This window comes from Pyxicephalus adspersus, chromosome 1, assembly GCF_032062135.1.
Source record: "Pyxicephalus adspersus chromosome 1, UCB_Pads_2.0, whole genome shotgun sequence".
In the NCBI taxonomy this organism is placed as follows: Eukaryota; Metazoa; Chordata; class Amphibia; order Anura; family Pyxicephalidae; genus Pyxicephalus; species Pyxicephalus adspersus.
The window spans coordinates 107,266,192-107,288,584 of NC_092858.1; the positions used below are offsets into that span (position 1 = coordinate 107,266,192).

Consider the following 22,393-nt stretch of genomic DNA (forward strand, 5'->3'; position numbering starts at 1 on the left):
TTCCATTACTTTCATCGAATCGGGCAAGGTTACCATGGGATTCGTCAGACTAAGGAGAATATCGTTCCTAAAAAGGCAGAGTTTATGTTGTTACCCATTCATCTCTATACCCTGAATGTCAACAAGATTTCGAATAGCTATAGCCAAAGGTTCTCCTGCCAATGCAAAAAGCAGTGGCGACAGTGGGCGACCCTGCCTATAGAAAAACATTCTGAACGATAGCTCATATATTGTATAAATGCCTTAGGGGAATCATACAGTGAGGATACCCATTTACAAAAATTCTCTCCAAAGCCCCACTTGTTTAATAATGATATAGGATATGGCCATAACACTGAGTCAAACACTTTGCTTATATCCAAACTCAGCAAAAAAGCGGATGTCCTATTTTGTTAAGCTTGTTGGATTAAATGCAATGTCCTCCGTGTGATGTCTCTCGCTTGTCGTCTGGGTATAAAGCCTGTTTGGTCAGCCGACACTAAGTCGCCTAAACTATCTTCCAATCGGGCTGCCAAGATTGTTGCCAGAATAATCTGTGAGGCTATCTGTTTGAGTTGTCCCCTTACCACTGTCTTATGCACTGCCCATAGCATAACAGGTGATGTCATAGGTTGTTGGTTTAAAGAAAAGTACTCAACCAAAATCCCTTGTAATTTTTCGTCCACCTCAGGGTTACTGAGCAAAGAGTCATTAAATGACCATCTAAACATATCAGGCTTAGGAAAAAGGGAAGACAACGTAGCCCAAACTGCGTCATGGTCCGACCATGAGATTGCGAAAATATCACAAGATAAAACCAAAGGCAATGCTTTTTGATGTATTAAAATATGGTCTATATGGGTAACTAGTGAGGATGAGAAAAATATGTGTATTCAATTTCTTTAGGATGTAATTCCCTCTACATATCTGACAGCATTTCGGATCTAACCAGATCCAGCAATTTATTTGATAATGTAGTATCCCCAAATACAACGGAATCTATAGATGTTTTTTTCTTGTCCATACTTGGTATTAGTGGAACGTTGGTATCAACACACATCAAATAGCCTTGCGCACCAAAATCATCAGCTGTTCAAAAAAAGGTAAATGATTTATCATTGGGAGCATAGTAGAACACCAATGTCACTTTGGCCTCATTTATTGTTCCAACCAATATCAAGTATCGTCCATCTTCATCCACCATCTTTCTGTCTAATTGAAATGACACTGTTTTCCTAAAGCCAATAAGCACCCCTCTACGTTTTACTGCTACATTAGCTTTGAAAACAGTTGGATAGGCCGCATAAAAATATTTTGGGCAGGAAGTAGAGAAGTGTGTCTCTTGTAGAGATATTACATCTGCTTTAAGAGTATGAAAGTAACAGAAGTCTTGTGACCTTTTAACTGGGAAATTAAGGCCTTATACATTAAGAGAGAGTATTGAAATTACCATTTCTCTATATTTTCCAAGCACTTATTTATATGTACCCCATTCCTGTCACAGACATTTGTACTGTATGCTGCCTGCCTTACACAGCAAACAAGAGGGAAAAGATACAGACTAAGACAGGGGAGACACCTGACAAACAAAACACTAAGTGGAGTGGAGGCCTGCATCTGCCCTTTCTGATAATATAAAAATGCGATATAAACAAGAGAAGACAGAATTTTTCTGTTGCCCTCAAAGTGTAGTCAGGCATATCCCCTAGTTAAATGGCGGGGGATATCTCTGGTGACTTATGAAGGAGCGCAGTGACTTCTAAACCAGGACCAAGGCACAATAATAAATACTAAGTAGCATCAAGCAATTCTCTAAGTATTTAACTAGTAGTTAAAAGAATATTATTCTCCTAAGTACATACTTAGTATCCCAAATAAGCTAATAGATTTGTATCCAGATTTATCAGAACATGATATCCATTTGAAAAGGGACATTCATACATTAAGGACCAACATTATTTCCATGTTGGTTATTTCCTGAGAAAAAAAGAAAAGAAAAAAAAAAGAAAACAAAACTAAATTAAATATTCAGATGTTGCTCTGGGAGAATCTCAGGCGTTTAAGTGAATCTGTGGCCTTACGCTCCTTAGTTCTCTTTTGCTGGTGTACTTCAGATATTCGTGATATTGGAGGATTAGGATTTTCCACATGGCCTGATTTCTCATATCGATCACAGGCATAAAGTCCCATTTCCTGAAATTGATTTCTGGCCTCCTCCAGCAAAGAGATAGCTTGTAACTTGCCCCTATATGTAAATAAAAATTAAAAGGGAAAGGCCCATCTACAAGGGATCTGCTGGTTCTAAAGGATCTGAAGAAATGGTTTCATCTCTCTGCGATGCAATATCCATAAAAGTCCATAAAAAAAGCTGGTAATTATGACCTTGAAAAGTGAGGGGTACCTTCTTTCTGGCTGCCTTCATTATCGCATCTTTAACATAAGAGTAATGCAATTTTACTACGATATCCTTTGGTGGACCATCAACTTTTAGTTTACTAATGTGCGATGTACACGATCCAATTCTAATTTTTCCACCGCTATCTCAGGACATATTTCACCAAAAGGGAAGTCATTGTTGTATTGAGATCGGTTAGAGCGGCGGGCCCTATTCTCATAGTCCTCCATTTTATGGTGTAAAAGCTGTACCTCCTGTTTCAAATACTTAATATCCTCTTCATGCCCCTTTAGGACAGTGGTAACATCATCTACTCGCCCCTCAAGTTGTACTGTATGCTGGCCCAACTCTCTTAGCCCCTTTGTAAAATGCTCTGTAATTTTCTTACCGTGTTTCCCCGAAAATAAGACACTGTCTTATATTTTTTTTGGCTCCTAAAAACACACTAGGTCTTATTTTCAGGGTAGGTCCTTTTCGGGGTAGGTCTTATATTAGGGCAGGTTTAGAAAATAGTGCTAGGTCTTACTTTCGGGGTAGGTCTTATTTTCGGGGAAACACGGTAGTAGTACTTTCCAATGCCGTATCTAACATTAACTGAAATTTTTCCAAAAGGCTTTCTGAATCTGAAAACTGTTGTTGTGTAACTGATGCTGGTGTTGACGGCAGGCTCCCTGTATACATCTCTGGTTCACTGGAGCACTCGCTCCTTTCCTGACACGTGAGGGAAGGAATCCGCCATCCTGTGTTATCACATGCTGCATCTGTGTTCTCCTACTGCAAGCTTCCCTCTGTACTGCTCTTCACTCAGGAAGCCTCCCTGAGCCAGAACCTCCGCCTGATGTGCCCGCTACAGCCCTGCTTGTCCCGCTGTACAGCGGAGCAGGCTCAGGACTCAAACATCCGCCTGTTCCGCGCATGCCTATAATATCAATTTTGAAGTACATTTTGAATAGAAATATCTTTGTGTTCAATATGTAACACTATCTCCAGGTACAGGGGGTGGCGATGGGCACGCATTGTGCACCATCGTACGCTAATCTGTATCCGGGTGATTGGAAAGACAAACTCATCTCAGACCCTGCTTTACATATGTATCAGTCTTCTATATATTCTTGGAAAAGATATATAGATCACATCGCCATTATTTGGACTGCATCAAAACAGGAACTTTTTTACAGCATACGGTAATTACAGCATAATGGCTTTAAATTGGAAAACAGTAAATTTAAAACTCACTGTTTTCCAGTGACAATCAGGTGCCAATCTTAGACACATACATTCAGATCAATGAAAATGGTGGATTAAATACCACATCATTGATTACTAATACAAAAACCCAAGAAACTGACACAAAAGTAAGTCATTACCACCTTCAACAACCAACATCAGGAAATTTAAAACATTCTAAAGAAACACTGGCACTTACTTCTCGGTGACCAAAAAATTGCAAATTTCTCAATCTCCAACCCAATAATACAAATAAGAAAGTGGCTTCCCTCAAAGACACCCTAGTACGCAGTCATTATTTGGACTCATCCTCCCTTAAAGCCGAAACTCTTGGCGATTTTGACCTTATTGAAAGCGGAAAAAAAAATATACACTTTAAACGCTTTAACACCTCCTGGCTTCGACAATATGTTATCTTTCAAGCCATTTCTTTGAGGACTTCAGTAACTTATTATTAGGTTATTTACCCCTAAACTCATCTCAGAATTTTTAAACCCATTCGAAATGGTCTAATTGATTTGATCTCCCAGCTCTTTTCCTTGTTCAGTTCTTCTTTCTTTTAGGATTTAACTTTCGGATAATACTTCTCTCTGGTTTATTGGGTTATCTATTTCCTTTAGCTCACATTTACTACCTCTCTCAAATGTAGTCTCATTTTTGAACATATTACAGTAGTATGCAGTGTTCTTCCCAGAAATTTTTTTCAGCCGGGTGGTAAAAAAAAGTGGGCAGAGTTAGACACAGCAAATTTAGTGCTCCCAGGTATTTATGCCACAGGTATCCAGTAAAACCTTAATATTGGGTCAGTATTCTATGTTCCCTATATACTTTGTTCCAACTTTGTAATGCCTGGCTTGTTAGAACGTACAATTTTTCCACTTTTTTTATATTATGCTGTCCAGTGCTGTGTATTTTAATCCAACTCCCTGTGTTTCATGTTTTAATTACTTGTAGTAGTAGAATATTGTCATCAATGTGGTGTAACAAGTTAGGCTCAGTTCACATTAGCAGTAAAAAAACTGGACCATTTACCCCTCATGAATGACTACCTGGCAACTGCTGGGCACCTGGGATTGGTAACAGGTGGTAAGTGCTAGGCTATTTCAGGCCTAGCAGTTTTTCAAGCAGCAGTAGTTCCTGGGGACAGGAAAATGAGGGGTAAACGCTGCAAATTCAACCTTACTGCCAATGTGTATTCAGCCTGACTTCAGATGTCGCCTCCTGGCACTTTATCTGAATAATGCAAAACTTTTGTGAAAAAAATTCTCATTTGATCTGTCCATAAAATTAACCCATCGAGTCTTACTCTTGTGCTCAGCTTCCCTCTTCTTTCTGATGCTCACTATTCCATCAAGTTGTGATCTCATTGGGCATATGTGAGATGACACTTATAGGACAGGCCCTGATGATATTTTCCCAATGTCGGGCATGCACAAAAGGGGCAGCCCACAGCCACCTGGGATATGTGACACAAATATCCCAGGGGCTGCAGTGTGTGTGTGTGTGTGTTCTGCTTGTCATATTCTGCAGCCTAACAACTCACCTTGTTCAATCTTTCAGATCTCCTAAATTGTTGGTTGTAATTACTTTAAATTTTTAGGGTACACAGGGAGAAATTTCTTTTTTTAATTTCAAGAATTTCAAAATATAGGGATCACAAGTTTAAAAACTTGTGGAAAGTGAACATTTGGGTTGCTGTTGCACCTAGCAGCCCAAAATTGATAATGCAAATTAAGGACACCCAGGGGCCTTACATTGCAAGGAGCATTAGGGTGTGGCCCCTAAATTTTTTACCTACCTAAATTGGGATACCAGTGTTAGAAGTGGGCAGTAATGTGTAACAGCGCAGTGCGTGTGCCAGAGTAATGAAATTTTAGTTGGGGGGGGGTTAGGCAAAAGGTGTCCCCTCTCACCACATACATTTTCATATTTGTACACCCCACCATTCTAGGGAAATTGGGGCTCATTGGGGCGGAGAGGAGAGCACAGCACAGCTATAAGGAGATCAGGACACAGGCCTTCCCACCCCCTCTCATAGCTGTGCTGAGTCTTTTGAAAAAAAAAAAAAAAAGTAACATTGTGCAAACAATGTCTGCGCCCAGTGGGTGTGTGTAAAGACGTCATCAGAGCAGTGTGTGTATAAATGCAGCATGACACATTCCTCAGCCTTACAGCCCTCTGTGCATAAACCTTCATATCCCCTAAGCTGTATGTCATAATGATTTGAAATTTTCAGGGTGCACAGGGAACACTTATAGTTAGCACCATTCACAATTTCAGCACCCCAGCTTTTACAAATTTCAATATATGGGGATCAAAATTGTAAAATCTTGTAAAAATACAATATTGGGGTTGCAGTATTAAAAGAAAGTGTGCCTTGCAGTCCTAAATTAAAAATGCAAATGTGGGCCCTCCAGGGCCACTTACATAGAAAGGACCATTGGGCAAGGGCCCCTAAATTTATTTATATCTCTCACAAATCTATAACTGTCATACTATGTTACTCCGTCTGCTTCTTTTCTTTGAACCCCAATTTCCCTAGAATGGTGGGGTGTACAAAGCTAAAAAAATGTAGGTGCGGGGAGGGGAGGAACAATTTTCGATAACTGCCCCACACTAAAATTTAATTACTATGGCAAACGCACTGCCCTGTTACACATTACTGCCCATTTCTAACACTGGAAACACAATTTCTCAGGAATAGGGGGAGGTGTAGGAAACATCTGTGGATATCACCCCCTAAAGTTTTATCACAATGGCATCATTAGAACATAAAAATCTCTGCCCATCAAAAGAAAATTGGGGTTTAGGCACTGGTAGGGTAAGTCATGGATACCAGGGCAGCGTGTTTTGATGCCATGGGGAGGAAAGTTTGGGGGGTGTTAGCCACAAATGTCCCCCACTTGCCCCTTTAATTCTGTTTACCTGGACCTCTCTGTTCTAGAGCAATTGGGGTTCAAGGTAGGGAAGCAGACAATTTGATGGGCAGAAGCTTTTATGTTCTAATGATGCCATGCTAATGACATTTTAGGGGTTTATACATCTGTTCCCCACTTGCACCACATTTTCAGTTTCCTGCATCTCCCCATTCAAAATAAATTGGGATTCAAAGAACAGAAGCAGAAAGGGCAGCAAAGTATTACAATTATAGTTTAGTGAAAGGTAGGTAAAATATTTAGGGGGCCACCCAATGCTTCTTGCTATGTAAGTGGTCCGGGGGGCCTTAATTTGTATTTTCAATTTTGGGCTCCTAAGTGCAACTTTCTTACAAAACAGCAACCCAAATCTTCCAATTTCCACAAATTTTTAAACTTATGAGCCCCATATTTTGAAATTCCTGAAATTAAAAAAAGAAATGTTGGTTATTAGTAGCTATTAGAGTCCCCTGTGTACCCTAAAAATTTTAGGTAATTACAACCAACAATTTAGGAGATCTAAAGGATTGAAGGCAATGAGTTGTTAGGCTGTAGAATATGACAAGCAGACTTTACATACACAGCGATCATACTGCGGGGTGGATAAATTTTACAGGAAGTTTTTGTTTTTGGAAGTGATGAGAGAAGGGCACTGGCTGTCCTGCCCCTATCTGTGATTACATGCCTGATGCTCTTTGTGTTAACTAGGTATAGCGCTAGGAGGTGACATCTGAAGGTAGGCTGAATTCACACTGGCAGTAAGGTTGCATTTGCTGCATTTACCTCTAATTTTCCTCCCGCCAGAAACCACTGCTGCTTGAAAAACTGCTAGGCCTGAAAAGCCTAGCACTTACTGCTTGTTACTAATCCCAGGTGCCCAGCAGTTATCACCGGTTACCAATCCCTGGTGCCCAGCAGTTGCCAAGAAGTAGTAATTTAGGAGGGGCATTTTTTTACTGCCAATGTGAACTAAGCCTAATTTGTTAAGCCACATTGATCACAATATTACACTACTACAAGGTATTACACTATTAAAACATGGAACTCAAGGGAGTTGGATTAAAATACACAGCACTGGACTGTGGGGGTATAGTACAAAAAAATTGTACATTCTAACAAGCCAGGCATTACAAAGTTGGAAGTATAGGGGGCAGGTGGAAAACTGATACAATAGCATGGGTCACTGGATACCTATGGTATATATAACTAGGAGCTCCAAATTTGCTGTGTTTAGCCTCGCCCACTTTTTTACCACCTGGCTACAGTTTTCCCCCACCCGGCTGAGAAAAAATTCTGGGGAGAACACTGATCGTTTTTCATTTCTTGTAATGGCGCAATAGTGATGAAATTTTAGGGGGAGAAAGTCACAAGAGTTCCCCATTTGCAGTTACATTTACCTTTTCTTATAGAGAAATTGTGGTTCATAGAGAGTAAGGGGATTGATATGTGTGACAGGGTAGCATCATATGATGATTATGACATTTTATTGGGGGGGGGGGGGGCAAAAGGCATTTCCTACTGGTACCCACACTTCCAGTTTCCAACATCCCTCTGTTGCAGAAAAATTCAGGGTCACAGAAGGTAACAGTCACTCCACCAGCCGCTCAGTCAGACGCAACGCAGCCTTTGTAGATTTGACTCCAGGCAGTAGTGAGCGATACTGAGCATCTCCCCCTAGGCAGGGTTCTCTGGCATGGGGAAGGGGTACTCATACCACAACCTCACTGCCAGTCTGAAAGCAGTCTTGAGGCTTTTTTCACAAGCCATGTGGCCCCTGGGGTCCCAAACATGCAAACCTAATTTGGGGACCAAGGTCTTAAAGTAACCCCCCTTAAAAAAAAATATTCCTGCTTGTTATTAGGAATTTATGCTTGTGATCTCCTATCTGGCAACTTGTTATGCTTAGGGAGCTGAAATATGGTTTAGGAACAGCTCTCTGGGTCCCCTGTGTACCCTGAACATATCACATTTTTATGACACTCAGTGTAGGAGATATGAAGGTTTAAATATAGAGATAATGACAGCTGCATAGACACAGACACAGCTCTCATGCTGCTGCTGGTATTATCTCACAGTACAAGGTGGGTTGATTGCTGAGTTCTATAGTACACACCCATTCTCAGGGAGCTAACACTGAGCATGCATAGGAAGCTCCCTCTCCTGGTAGCACGATTTCATAGCAAAACATAGGAGATGCACTCCCCATCCTCCACAAGGCAAGGAGCAGTGAAAGCAAAGAGGCAATCAGAAAAGGGCCAGATCTGGCACCTCCGAGGCCCTGAGTACCTGTACCATTTAAAAAAAAAAAAAAAAACCAATGTGTTTGGGTGTGCATACACACACACAAACTATATCAGCTAGCAGCTGCTATATACATAAAAACCTTCAGGTAAATCTTCTAAAGGGGAAACAACTGGGAAAAAAATACTCCCTATTTTTATGAAGGTACACAAAACAAGCCTTTTTTATACTTTACCTTTTCATGATACATAAGTTTACTTTTAGATACACCTAAAGGTAAAGCTGCGTACACACTTCCAATTTTTGTCGTTGGAAAGGATCTTTCACAATCTTTCACAGCCTGTACACACGGCAGATTTTCGCCCGATAATTGGCCGATGCCGATTATCGGGCGATAAAAATCTGACGTGTGTACGTAGCTTAAACTGACATACAGATACCGTAAGGTGACTACCTACTGGGTAACAATAGCTGCATTTTTATCACCTTATCAGTTTATGCATTAAAGCATACCTAAACTTTCAAATTTTCAAGAGTCAAGAGTCGAATGCAAAATGTCCTATATACAAGTACTGTACAATAAACTGCAGATTTCTAGAAACTACATTTTTACAAGCAATGCAAGCTAGAAAATGTCACATCATCAAAGCCACTTAGCACTACCATGTAATGAGAGCCACATTTATTGAAAGATTATGTGAGTCATGTTTTCAATGCCACACAACTTTTGCTTTTTCTCCAAAAGCCAATTAGAAAATGATATGTGAATCTTAAAAGCCAAAGTAAAGTTCCACTTTTAAGATGATATGACCAGGTAGGAGAATATTGTAGAAAATGACAGGCAATGTCCCTTCTGCAATATTCTATCCTACCTGCCGAATCGCTATTGGTTTCTGTAAAAAAAAAAAAAAAAAAAAAGTACTGAGCTGCACAGGCGCAGCTTCAGCATTGCTTGCCAGGAAACCCAAGATTCCTGACTGTGTATACCTGTCATCCTGGTCAATCAAGGTGGGCGAAGATCACATGAGGAAGTGAAGAAAGAAGAAGATGGTGACACCCTGCCAGAGAACAGAGACAAGCGAATAATGCGAGGTTTAGTTTCGTTTTAAGTGAAAGCAATGTAAATCGTATAAAAACATTTTTAAGAAGATCCCTTAATGTTAATGTATTTTTAAAATGCCCTGTGGCTCGGGTCGGACAAGAATCATCTGACGTGTGTAGGTAGCCTTACTTGACTAAGTGACACAGATATTTTAACTGTGAATACCTGTGGTAAACAGACTGTTCTCTGTTCTTGCTCTGGAAAGTCATACGAGGCCTGTAAAATTTGTAAAGCTTCTCAATTTCATGGCTTTCTAAATATAATTAGAATACATTTCTAAATGGTTTACTTGTCTGACCAACAATTCTGGTTTTGATGGTAGTTTAAGTCATGAAACTAGTGTCATTTTAAAACTGCAAGATTTCTCATCAGTTTGTGCCAACAATTGGCACCTGCAAATTGGAACTTAGGTCCTTAATCAGTTAACCTCCTGGGATCTAATTGAGCACAAGTACAATGGATCTTACATTTGTAGACTTAAAGCAGGCCATACACCAGTCCACTGGTGCACAACAAGGTAAATAAATAAAATCTACCAGATATCTATTGTGTACCAAGACATACATACCGAGTACCCCAGTCTTTGTTATTTGTTAGCAAAAGCATAACTAATATATATATATATATATATATATATATATATATATATATATATATATATATATATATATATATATATATATAGCATTTTGGCATTGGAAACATACCTCCAAATAATTATATGATTGTTGTAATTATTGCCACATGTTATGTTTAGATCAAGTAGGGGAAAAATATCATTATTAAGTGATTATATTTAAGTAATCCCATGTCAGTCTATTAGGATATTACCCAATATCATAGCACTAGGTCCCACGTTCAAATCTCAACCAGGACACTATCTTGTGTGGAATTGTATGTTCTACCTGTGCTTATGTGGGTTTTCTCCTAGCAATACACCCCAAAAACATGCAGATAGGTTTCTTGGCTTCTCATAAAAATTGTTATTAAACTGTGTTCATGACATACGATTATGGTAAGGACATTGGATTGTGAGCCCCTTTGAGGGACAAATAGGGAAAGGTTAACTCTTAAGTATTATTTTATCTAAATAAGGTTGATCTCACAACTGCATTTTTCACTTTTCCCTTATACAGGGTAGGATAAAACATGCACTAATACAGAAGTTGGATTAAATGTTTAGTGTAGTACAGGGGTCAGCAAACTTTTTTGGCTACTAGAACATTTTAGGAGGTCAAGAAGGCACACTAGGCCAACATGCAACACCCAATGCATACGGAGGAAAGGAAATGTCCCCTTACCCCGGTGGCGGTAGTGGTAATGCCAGCCGCCGTAAATAGGGAAGGAAGGCATAACAAGGAGGCCCAAGAGCCCCGGGTTGCCGACCCCTGCTGGCCAGGCTTAGGCCGGATAGACCAGGGGGCGTTAGGCCGGAACGGACTACTGGCTAGGCCGCATGTGGCCTAAAGGACGGACTTTGCCTACCCCTGGTGTAGTGGAACACTTACCGTATTTTTCGGACCATAAGACGCACTTTTTTTCCTCCTAAAGTGGGGGGAAAATCAGGGTGTGTCTTATGGTCCGAATGCAGAGGTACAGGGGCATATTTTTTTTTACTTACCTGTGTCCCCGCCGGTCCCCGGCTGCGCCGATCTCTGCCTGTTCTGTGATCCAGCGTGCGGCACTTGTGCCCGCCCACGAATCGGCGCCGATTTGATGAATGCTGATCGGCGCCGCCTTCGTGGGCGGGCACAAGTGCCGCACGCTGGATCTCAGGGGAACACAGGAGGAAAACAGACAGAGGCTGACAGCAGCCAGTGTCTGTGTTCCTCCTCTGTGTTCCCCTGTGTTCCAGCGTACGGCACTTGTGCCCGCCCACGAAGGCGGCGCCGATTGATTTGATGAATGCCGATCGGCGCCGCCTTCATGGGCGGGCACAAGTGCCGCACGCTGGATCTCAGGGGAAATCAAATGATTTTTTTTTTCTTGTTTTCCCGTGCGGAAAACCTGGTGCGTCCTATAGTCCGGAGCGTCTAATGGTCCGAAAAATACGGTAACAGGTAAATAATATTTTGTTTTGCAGAGGATTATACATCATAACAACAAAAGAGACAGTTTAGGTGCAAAACACAGAGGGAATTAGTACCAGGGAAGGGACAGCTGGGAGTGATGCTAATAATTAGAGGTCAGTTATAAAGGTAATTTTGAAATGAAGTGGTGCAGCTCCAAAAAGAAAAAAGTTTGTTTTTCTTCTCAATGTCTGCAGGTGTAGGCCCTGGAGAAATGTCCCCTCCCTCAGATTTCTACATCAGTCATTAAGAGGGCTGCACAACCTGCATAACCTTATGTGGTTGCACGACCACTCTAATGATTTAGATCTTCTTGAAGGAACATGTGAAACCAACAGAGCAGAATTGTGATTTATTACAGGGATGTAAACTAAAGTAATTCTGTATTTTGTCACCACAAAGATAATTTTTTTTAGTCAATGACTACATAAAACGAAAATAATCTAATGTAATGTACATCTAAAATACAGTCAAGTCCAAAAATATTTGGACAGACAACTTTTTTCTAATTTTGGTTCTGTACATTACCACAATTATTTTTAAATGAAACAACTCAGATGCAGTTGAACTGCAGGCTTTCAGCTTTAAGTCAGTGGGTTGAACAAAAAGATTGCAAAAAAATGTGAGGAACTAACGCCTTTTTCTTTATTACACATCCACTTTATTTCATTTCAGGGGCTCAAAAGTAATTGGACAATTGACTCAAAGGCTATTTCATGGGCTGGTGTGGGCAATTCCTTCATTATGTCATTATCAACTAAGCCTGTAAAAGGCATGGAGTTGATTTGGGAGAGGGGGGTTGCTTGTATGTGGATTTTGCTGTGAATGGACAACAACATGTAGTGAAAGGAGCTCTCCATGCAGGTGAAGGTGAAACAAGCCATCCTTAAGCTACAAAAACAGAAAAAAAACATCCAAATTGCTACAATATTGGGGTTGGAAAAATCTACAGTTTAGTACATCATGAGAAAGAAACAAAGCACTGATGAACTCAGCAAGGCCAAAAGACCTGGTTGTCCACGGAAGACAACAGTGGAGGATGATCGCAGAATAATTTCCATGCTGATGAGAAACCCCCTCACAACAGCCAACCAAGTGAAGAACACTTTCCAGGAAGTAGGCATATCAATATGCAAGTCTACCATACAGAGAAGACTGCATGAAAGTAAATACAGAGATTGCACTGCAAGGTGCAAGCCACTCATTAGCCTCAAGAATAGAAAGGCTAGATTGGACTTGGATAAAAAAAAAAAAAAAATGTAAAAAAGCCAGCACAGTTCCAGAAAAACATTCTTTTGACAGATGAAACCAAGATCAACCTTTACCAGAATGATGGCAAGAAAAAAGTATGGAGAAGGCACAGACAGCTCATACCGCACCATCCAAAGCATACCACACCATCTGTAAAACATAGCTGAGGCAGTATGATGCCTTGGGCGTGCATGGCTACCCATGGCAGTGGGACACTAGTGTTTATCAATGATGTGACACAGGACAGACGCAGCAGAATGAATTCTGAGGTGTTCAGAGACATACTGTCTGCTCAAATCCAGCTAAATGCAGTCAAATTGATTGGGAGGCATTTCATGATACAGATCGACAATGACCCAAAACATACAGCCAAAGTAACCTAGGAGTTTCATAAAGCAAAGAAGTGGAATAATATTGAATGGCCTAATCAGTCACCTGATCTGAACCCAATTGAGCATGCATTTCACTTGTTGAAGACTAAACTGCGGACAGAAGGGCCCATAAACAAACCGCAACTGAAAGCCGCTGCAGTAAAGACCTGGCAGAGCATTAAAAAGGAGGAAACCCAGCATCTGGTGATGTCCATGAGTTCAAGACTACAGGCTGTCATTGCCAGCTAAGTATTAGAAATGAACATTTTATTTTCAGCTTTTTAATTTGTTCAACTACTTTTGAGTCCCTGAAATGAAGTGATTGTGATAAAGGCTTTAGCTCCTCACAATTGTATGCAATCTTTTAGTTCAACCCACTGAATTAAAGCTGAAAGTGCAGTTCGACTGCATATGAGTTGTTCCATTTAAAATGAATTGTGGTAATGTACAGAACCACAAAAAAAGTTGTCTCTGTCCAAATATTTATGGACCTAACTCTCCCTATAGGGGACAGTGCTGACAGAGAGGAACCAGTCAAAGCTATGATCCAAATAATCAAAATCTAGGGCAGCCTTTTTCAATCATTTTTAATATGGGGGAACCCTTAAAATAATTTTTAGGTTTTAGGAAACACCTGCTATATTTATTATATCCACAAATGACAGTACATTAGCATTGTGGCCAGTGGGAAAAATGCCTTATATATTGCTGGCTAGCGGGAAGAATTTTACTTTCACACGTAGCTAAAAAGATCATTGATGTCAGTGGTATCTGACCTCAGAGGCACAAACTGGCCACAACAGCAAGTGATCCACATACCTTATAAAGTAGACAAAAAAAACATCCTTTACCCTCCCTAATTTGTGTTTCATACAAGCTGCAATAAGGTGGACTAGCAGCGTCATTCAGGTATTCCTGAGATTTTGCAATGAGGTTAACAGAAACTCTAAAGGGCACATTAACTTATAACATAATAAGGTGCTGCAGCGCCATATTAGTGCTACACGTGGCTGTGAATTGAGCAGAGCTATAGCACAGACCCAGCAGATTATTCTGCTTTAGGCTAGGCAAAAAAACAAGGTGCAGATAACAGGCTGGTAGCTCAGCACAAAAACAGAGAATAGCAGCAAATGGTCCTATTACTGGAGACTTTTACCCAGAATCAAAGTGCAACAGTTGTTTCATATGCAGAAATTACAACCCAAACATGGAAAAATACACAAACCACACCAGTATGCAAGAAAAAATACACGTCAGACAACTTTTGTTCAGCCTTGACTTTTTTTTTTCTAACAAAATATAGTGCTTGCTTTGAAGTTTTTGTATTTGTGTTTCCCCACTCCTTTTTACGAATGAGTAGCTGTATTTAAACCTAGTTGTATTTGTTATCAGTACTAAAAAAAACTCCTGTTGAAAAATACTTTCAAAATATGCAGTTTAGTACAGTAATATTTTCAGTAAAATACAAAATTAAATTTTATCCATTTCCCATATTTATGTACAATTAAAATGTTAAAACTGTGGTCAATAGATATACCCAAAATAAGTTCAGTTTTAAAAATTGTAGATACTAAATATAAAATAAAGGCGTTCTATGTTTATATATCTGTGCACATCCTACAACGGTATTTGCATTTTCAAGCAAGTAGTACACAAAGGCTGGGTTTTTTAATTATTACTTTTGTTCCTTTTTTTATTTTTAAACATTTTTTTTTTATTTGTGTTTACCATTATCAAAAGGGGGCTGATAAGCCCCTTATGTGATAGTAATGGACAGATGAAGGCTACTCTTTATGAAGACATCAGGGATCTTTTAGGACTGCTTGTTTTTCTCTGCCCTCTGCTGAAGTGCTTAACGCTTACCTAAACCCTGAATCTTCACTTTACATAAAGTAGTAGAACATGGAGTAGACAGCGGCGGCTGGCGGGCCAGCCCGAAAACAGATGCCGGGACAACGCAGGACCCGATAGAAGAACCCTCCAGGCGGATCAACCGCTCTGCAGGATAGAAGGTAAAGTGTGATTTTTTTTTTTTTTTGTTTTGGGTCGTTTTTGGGTTTACTTGCTCTTTAAGCTGAAGACTCCCCATCACAAAGGCTGGGCAGCTCTAAACCTGGAAACCCCATCTGAGAGACATCCGATTGTCTCAAATGTATTCTGCAGCAGGATGATTCTAAACATACAGAGAATGTCATTAAGAATTATCTTCAAGAATAGGAAGAATCAAGAACACCAGGAAGAAATGCTGTGCCCTTGTCTCAAGCTCTGATCTTAACATCACGGAATCATTTGAGATTAGATTATTGAACAGAAGCAATTTAGAACCTATAAAGGACTTCTAAATATTCTTTTGATATTTAGAACAAGTGACCTGCCGAATTCCTTAAAAACTGGAAAGCAAAATTCCCCAGGAGAAATTTGCTGTTTTAAAGCAGAACTAAAGCTCAGTGACCTACCTATCTTTTTCTTCTTTAATCTGATTGGCCATGCTGGGATAATACATCTCCCACACAGGCACACAGAAGTTCATTCATCCCAGGCACACACAAGGGAAGCACAGGCAGGACAAGCCTTGTCCCTTTCTGCAACAGCCTATTGTCTGATCTTTAATTTTTGTGAAGTGGGAATGCATGCAGTTGTGGCTGCAGCACAGCTCTGGTTCCAGGAGAAGGAACTGTGCAGCTAAAAGCAGCCTGTCACTTTCAGGAACCATGTTGCAGTTCACCACAACTATAAACATGTTTACTAAATGGTTCCCAACGTCTTGCCTGCACTTTAATGGGAGTGGTTGGGACCACAGTTGAGCATGCAGAAAAACGCTTTAGTCAACCACAGGTCTGAAATAAACCTTAGTTTGTTTCGGTTTATAAACTCAGCAGGTTGTTAATACACAAAAATATTCATTACATTATTTTTAAGGCATTATTATGTCAGCATATTTCAAACATCCCTAAAACTTTTGCACAGTATGAAAACATTGGAAATTTAGTAATTTGGTGCATAAAGGTTAAGTGAATTATAAAGGTACCTAAAAAATCAGGCCTATTGTCCTATATTTCCACAGGTCCCCTGCTTTCAGACATTATTAGGTGGAGGTGACCATGTGTTTCACCAAACAAAAAAATGTCCTGTCACCAACTAAACCTTCTTACTGGGGACTCTGGATAGTTTATTATTAGACAAACTGATCCCAGCTGGAGGAAGCGCAATACAATATTTCTCAGACAGCAGCAATGAGCAGATGATAAAACGCCACGCACAGGATTGTATCAGTATCAGCTTTTAATGAGCTGCCCATAAAACCTCTCCCTCCCCTACAGCAGCCAATGACCTCTCCCAATAACCTCATTGTGTATACTGCAGTTCCCGCACCCCATATCCGCTACCTTCCCCAGCTCTGTACCTTGATAAGTGTTTCAAGATTTGCTTCTTGATGATTCCAGCCATAATAGAGCCAGTTGTTATGCCCAAAACGCCTCCAGTCCTCCCGCATCCCGGTGACCCCGTGTAAAGTAGCTATATATACCATAGAGAAGAACCTCAGCGATTACGTCACCTCTAGTTCCTTAGAGACCGAAGACGCTACGCCGCCATCTTGGTGCTCTCAATGCTACAGCATGTGTAAATCGATTGATTTAGGAAATAACAAGCATGTTTATGTTTTCTCTGCTCAGCACCGTTTTCCATTTACCCTCTCACTTGTACCAGTGTAGTGCTCATTGCTTCAGTCAGTAATCTGCTAACTTGATTACCAAATGTGTTTTTGCTTATTGTTAAATTAGTTGGCATCTGTTATAGTGTATAGTTAGCAAAAACTTTTTTTCTGCATAAAAGCGTTTTTTTTTTTGTCATTTATTTTGTTTTGTTTTTTTTGTTTTACCGTGTCCGTTTTGCCCACTTCCTCTACCAGCGATGCTGATGAAGAAAATTATTTATTTTATATATTATATTAATTTTACTGTTGAATTGGAATGATTATATACTTTAGCTAATGGATGACTGGTTCTCTTTTTAGAGTGGTTTGAGGAGACCCTGGTACTGCCTTTGTCTGTTATAGATATTCTTGGAATTTGTATTAGCAATGAGATAATAGTAAGAACTAAAGCTGCGTACACACTTCCAATTTTTGTCGTTGGAAAGGATCTTTCACGATCCTTTCCAACGACAAGGGAGTGCACGATGCATGAACGGTGCTGTACATACAGCACCGTTCATGCTCTATGGAGAGGGGAGGGGGAGAGCGACGGAGCGGCACCCTGCTGCGCGCTCTCCCCTTCCCTTTCATTAGGATCGGCTGTCGTCCATCGTCCGTGGATCCGGCAGGTCGGTCGTGCGGACGATGGACGACACCGACTGTACACACGGCAGATTTTCGCCCGATAATTGGCCGATGCAGATTATCGGGCGATAAAAATCTGACGTGTGTACGTAGCTTAAGTCTCCATGTAATTGTAGTAAATTTGGATGTATTGTCATGTTACATTAAAACAGCATTGTAGAATTAACAAGAACAATAGATTTTTTTTTGGGCCCCACTTGGCATCTGTTCGGAATTTCTGCTTCAATGGTCCTCACTCGGGGCTAGTAGTTAGACCTTAAGATCCTGCCATTGGGTCTCCACACGTGTGTTTTGCTTTGCTCTAACCCTTAATCTTTTACTTTCAAAGTTTTTATTCTAAATAAACCCTCTAAATTATTTCACCAAGGACAGCGGTATTGTTTTTTTCTTATCAGTTGATGGAGAATTTTGCGGTCCGTCCTGAGGATCAGCTACTTCCCTCTCCTGTCTACCACCGGACCTGGAGGATTAGAATGGACTATTGAGGCCACAGGTGAGATTTCCTTACCAGTCTCTCCTTTCCTCTTGTTCTGGGGAATTGCTTGTGGGGAGGTTTGCTGACCAGCGACGCCATGTCCATGTGCCGGTAAGCTTTTATTTCTTCTGCTATTGCTTTATCACTGTTGTTTGTACTAACTTGGTTGCGAGACTGGAAGGTTAGTCACTCCGGCTGGGCTTGTCTAGGGCAAGCAGTGTACTTTAGTTAGTCACAGGTATCCCCTACTTGCCCCTGTTTAACACGGTACATGTTTTTGATATGCAGAGTTCTTTATGTTCTGACGATGCTTTAGCGATGAAATTTTAGGAGGTGTTAGTCTTAGGTGTCCCTCACTTGCACTTTTAATTTTGTTCACCTGTCCTCCCCCCCCCCCCCCCCCCGTTCCAGAAAAATTGGGGTTCTGGTGCTAGAAACCTTCAGCAATGTGTAACATGGTAGATTTTTTTGATAGGCAGAGTTCTTTATGTTCTGACAATGGCCTAACAATGAAATTTAGGGGGTGTTAGCCACAGGTGTCCCCCACTTTCACCTCTAATTTTGTTTACCCGTAATCCCTATTCCTGGGAAATTGAGGTTCAGGTACTAGAAGCCTCCAGAAATGTGTAACAGGGTAGATTTTTTTGATGGGAAGAGTTCTTTATTTTCTGACGATGCCTTAACAACAAAATTTTTGGGGGTGTTAGTCACTGGTGTCCCCCACTTGCACCTACATTTTTGGTTTTGTACATCTCTCTGTTCCAGAAAACTTGGGGTTCAAAGTAGGGAAGGGGACAGGGTAGTGTAGTATGACATTTCTAGTTTTGTGACAGGTAGGTATAAACTAAGGGGTCGCACCTACTTGCTATGTAAGTGGTCCCTGATGTTCAATTTTCACTAGTTTTTATCAGGGCTGTGGAATCAGAGTTGGAGTCGGAGACAATTTTGGGTACCTGGAGTTTGAGTCGATAAAAATGTGTCGACTCCGACTCCTAATAGATTTAAATTATAATAAAAAATACAGCAAGTTCAAATGTCCTATTTCACAAACAATAGTCATAATTAAGTACTTCTCTGATATAAGAATAAAGCCCAGTGCATAGTTGTATTTCTACAAGTGTAAAGTTCAGCTGTGCTATTATACAACCTGACATTCACATTATTGTAATCTGGATTATGTACATTACAAAAAGTGTTTTCATTTTATTTCAGATATATTGTTTTTAACAAGTTCATTTGAGTGTAAACAAGTGTAATGATATAGGTATAGGTGAGTGCTATGGCCTGATGTGTGTTCAGGTGTCCTGTCTGCACTCTCCATATATGCTCCCATCTAGGGCTGAACTTTAACATAATTTTGCAAACCACCTAATACTAGGAAGATAGTTAATTTGCCCTCCCCCCCTGGCCCTGGAGCCTCCCACTGCCCTGTCTTCAGCAGAAGTTCAGCAAACAAAAATAAAGGCAGCAGCATCTGCTCTGCTAAAAGAGCTTAGAAGAACTTGGATGGACAGCTTTTTATATTCAACTGTAAGTATTTTAAAACTGCATGGCTGCTTGTGTGTACAATGATGGAAGGCTTTGTGCATGTTTCTGGATACAACTGCAGGGCTATGTGTATGTTTGTGTGTATAGTGCAGGAATGTATGAATGTTGTGTATAGTGCATATTGTGTGTATGTTTCTGAGTAAAATGTAGGGTTCTGTGTTGTGTGTGCATATTATATATCCAGGGTCAGCAAAGTTTTATGGCCATTTATGGGGTGGGCGGGAGCACACTAAGCTGGACCCACCCTAATGGCTCCAACCCACCACCAGGGAATGCCCCCTGAAGTGAAATCCCTCTCCTCCGTATGCATTGCCGGAACGAACTACCGGCTAGGCCATGTCTGGCCTAAAGACCGGAGTTTGCTGACCCCTGGTATATATGTTTGTGCATGTTTTTCTGTATAGAACAAATTATGTCTAAGTTTAGTGCAGGGCTTTAGCTTATTTGTGTGTATAGTGCCGTGTTGTATGTATGTTTGCAATAGTGCTGGACTATGTGTATGTTTGTATTTAAATCAAAGAATATGGTAGTTAGTATAACATATTTTATATTTTAGTGAAAGCGGCACCCCATTCACAATGGCAAAAAGTCTGTCAACAAACACAATAAAGTCTGCTGTTTATGAGCACTTTACGTTATCAAGTAATGGGAAACATTACATGTGCCAATGTATGTGTATGAAGATGATGGTGAAAAACGATGTGATGCAAAAATTACCGTATTTTTCGGACCATAAGACGCACTGGACCATAAGACGCACCAGTTTTTTAGAGAAGGGAAATGAAGAAAAAAAAGATTCTGAAACAAATAGTGTCCTAAAATATTTTATGTGCATTAAAAACCAACATCACAGTCATAAACACATGTAATAAACCCTGTAAAGTAAACAGCAGCATTTAGAACCAATATTAACAAAGTCAGCAAACATTTTGATACATTTGGACCATAAGACGCAGGGACTTTTTCCCCCCACTTCTGGGGGGAAAAAAGTGCGTCTTATGGTCCGAAAAATACGGTAGTAGTTTCAGTGGGTCTAACAAAAATGCACCTGCAAGAGCATCAAATTTGAAAAGACACTTGCAGCATTTTCTTTCTAAAGCGTTGTGAATGAGAAAGATATTAATGAAAATATTCCATCTACTTCTGGGATAAAAAATGTTCATAAATCTACTGGAGACCAAACACAACTAAGTAGATTCTTTATATCTGACAAAGTTACCATAACAATGACACCAGAAAAATTCAAAAAACACATTATTGAAATGGTAGTAAAGAATAGTGTACAACTATCCTTCTTTTCACAGCCAGCCTTTTTAGGCCTAAATAGAGAAATGGCTAAAAAACTTGGTGTTTCTTTGGAAAGAGAAAGTATAAGTAAACTTATACTTTAGGAGGCCAAATTTAAAAAGGAAGAACTATGAGAAGGTCTGAAGGGACATTTTGTCATCATAAAAATGGATGCATGCTCACGTCACATTGTCAATTATTTTGCTATTAACCCCCCTAGCGTTCTAATTCTGTAATTTATCAAAAAAAAAGTTAGCAAACACAGAGCAGCACACATGTTGGCAAAAAAGATTAGCAAACATTTTCTAAAAGTTAGCACAGAGCAGCAGACATGTTGGCATAAAAAAAGTGAAAAATTTCAAAATGTTAGCAAACACAAGAGCGGCTTACCTGTTTGTCTCCACAACAATTTTTTCAATAACTTCATCAGTCAAAAACAATTTCAGGTATGCCAGGGGGTCATCCCATTCAGCCTCAATTTTCATCCCAGGTGCGCCAGTAAATGGAAATCTTGGCGGTGCTGCCTGGTCCACATCCGTAATCTGCTTTTAAATTTCCTGCCCGGCCACGCCCCCCAACGGAGAAGCGCCCCGCCATCACAGCGGGATCCTGAGATCGCCGCTGGAGCGCGGGGATAAGGTAAGGGGGTCCCCCAAAAGTACCCCGAGTGTGACTCGGGATTACCGCTTTTTGCAATTTTTCCCACCCCGAGTCACACTCGGGAATACCGCTAGGGGGGTTAATGTTAGATTTATTGATGAAAATAATAAAACAATAATGCAAACTTTGGGAGTAAAGGACACCCAGGCACATCACCCCAGTGACTATCTTTAGAAGTTAGTGGAGGATGTTCTAGAAGATTTTGAAATTAAAAAGGAACAGATTCTATGTATTGTTACAGATAATGCTTCTAATATGTTGAGTGCAATTGAGAAAATTAATAAAGTAGATGAAGAAAGTGGCATTCAGATATTAAAGGAAGATAGTTCTGCAAGTATTGGGGAAAGTGAAAGCGAAGAGAATAGTAACATTTTAGATAACATTGTTGAAGAAGCATCTAATTGTACTACTATTCAACATATGAGTTGTGCTGTTCATACTCTGCAACTTGCAATAAGAAATGGATTGAAAGATTGTCATGTAGTTAATCTAATTGAGTTACTCTAATTGGCAAATTGAGGCAAGTAACTGTTG

General features: G+C 40.2%; 1 protein-coding gene across 5 annotated transcripts in view; it reads right to left on the reverse strand.

Annotated features, from left to right (window-relative positions):
* The window catches only part of BLTP3A (bridge-like lipid transfer protein family member 3A), a 91,157-nt gene extending 74,065 nt beyond the window's left edge, over nucleotides 1–17,092 (reverse strand). For 3 of the 5 annotated variants that reach the window (XM_072422954.1, XM_072422961.1, XM_072422944.1), the window contains exons 1-2: nucleotides 16,954–17,069; nucleotides 9,745–9,815 (exon numbers count right to left, since the gene is read on the reverse strand). Coding sequence is in view for 1 of the 5 variants with exons in the window: in XM_072422937.1 (XP_072279038.1) it covers nucleotides 16,954–16,997 (44 nt within the window). In the remaining 4 variants the exon portion in view is untranslated. Of the gene's footprint in view, nucleotides 1–9,744; nucleotides 9,816–16,953 lie in introns of all 5 variants that reach the window. The other 2 variants (XM_072422937.1, XM_072422950.1) reach the window with 2 other exon arrangements.
* Between the last annotated feature and the right edge of the window lie 5,301 nt (nucleotides 17,093–22,393).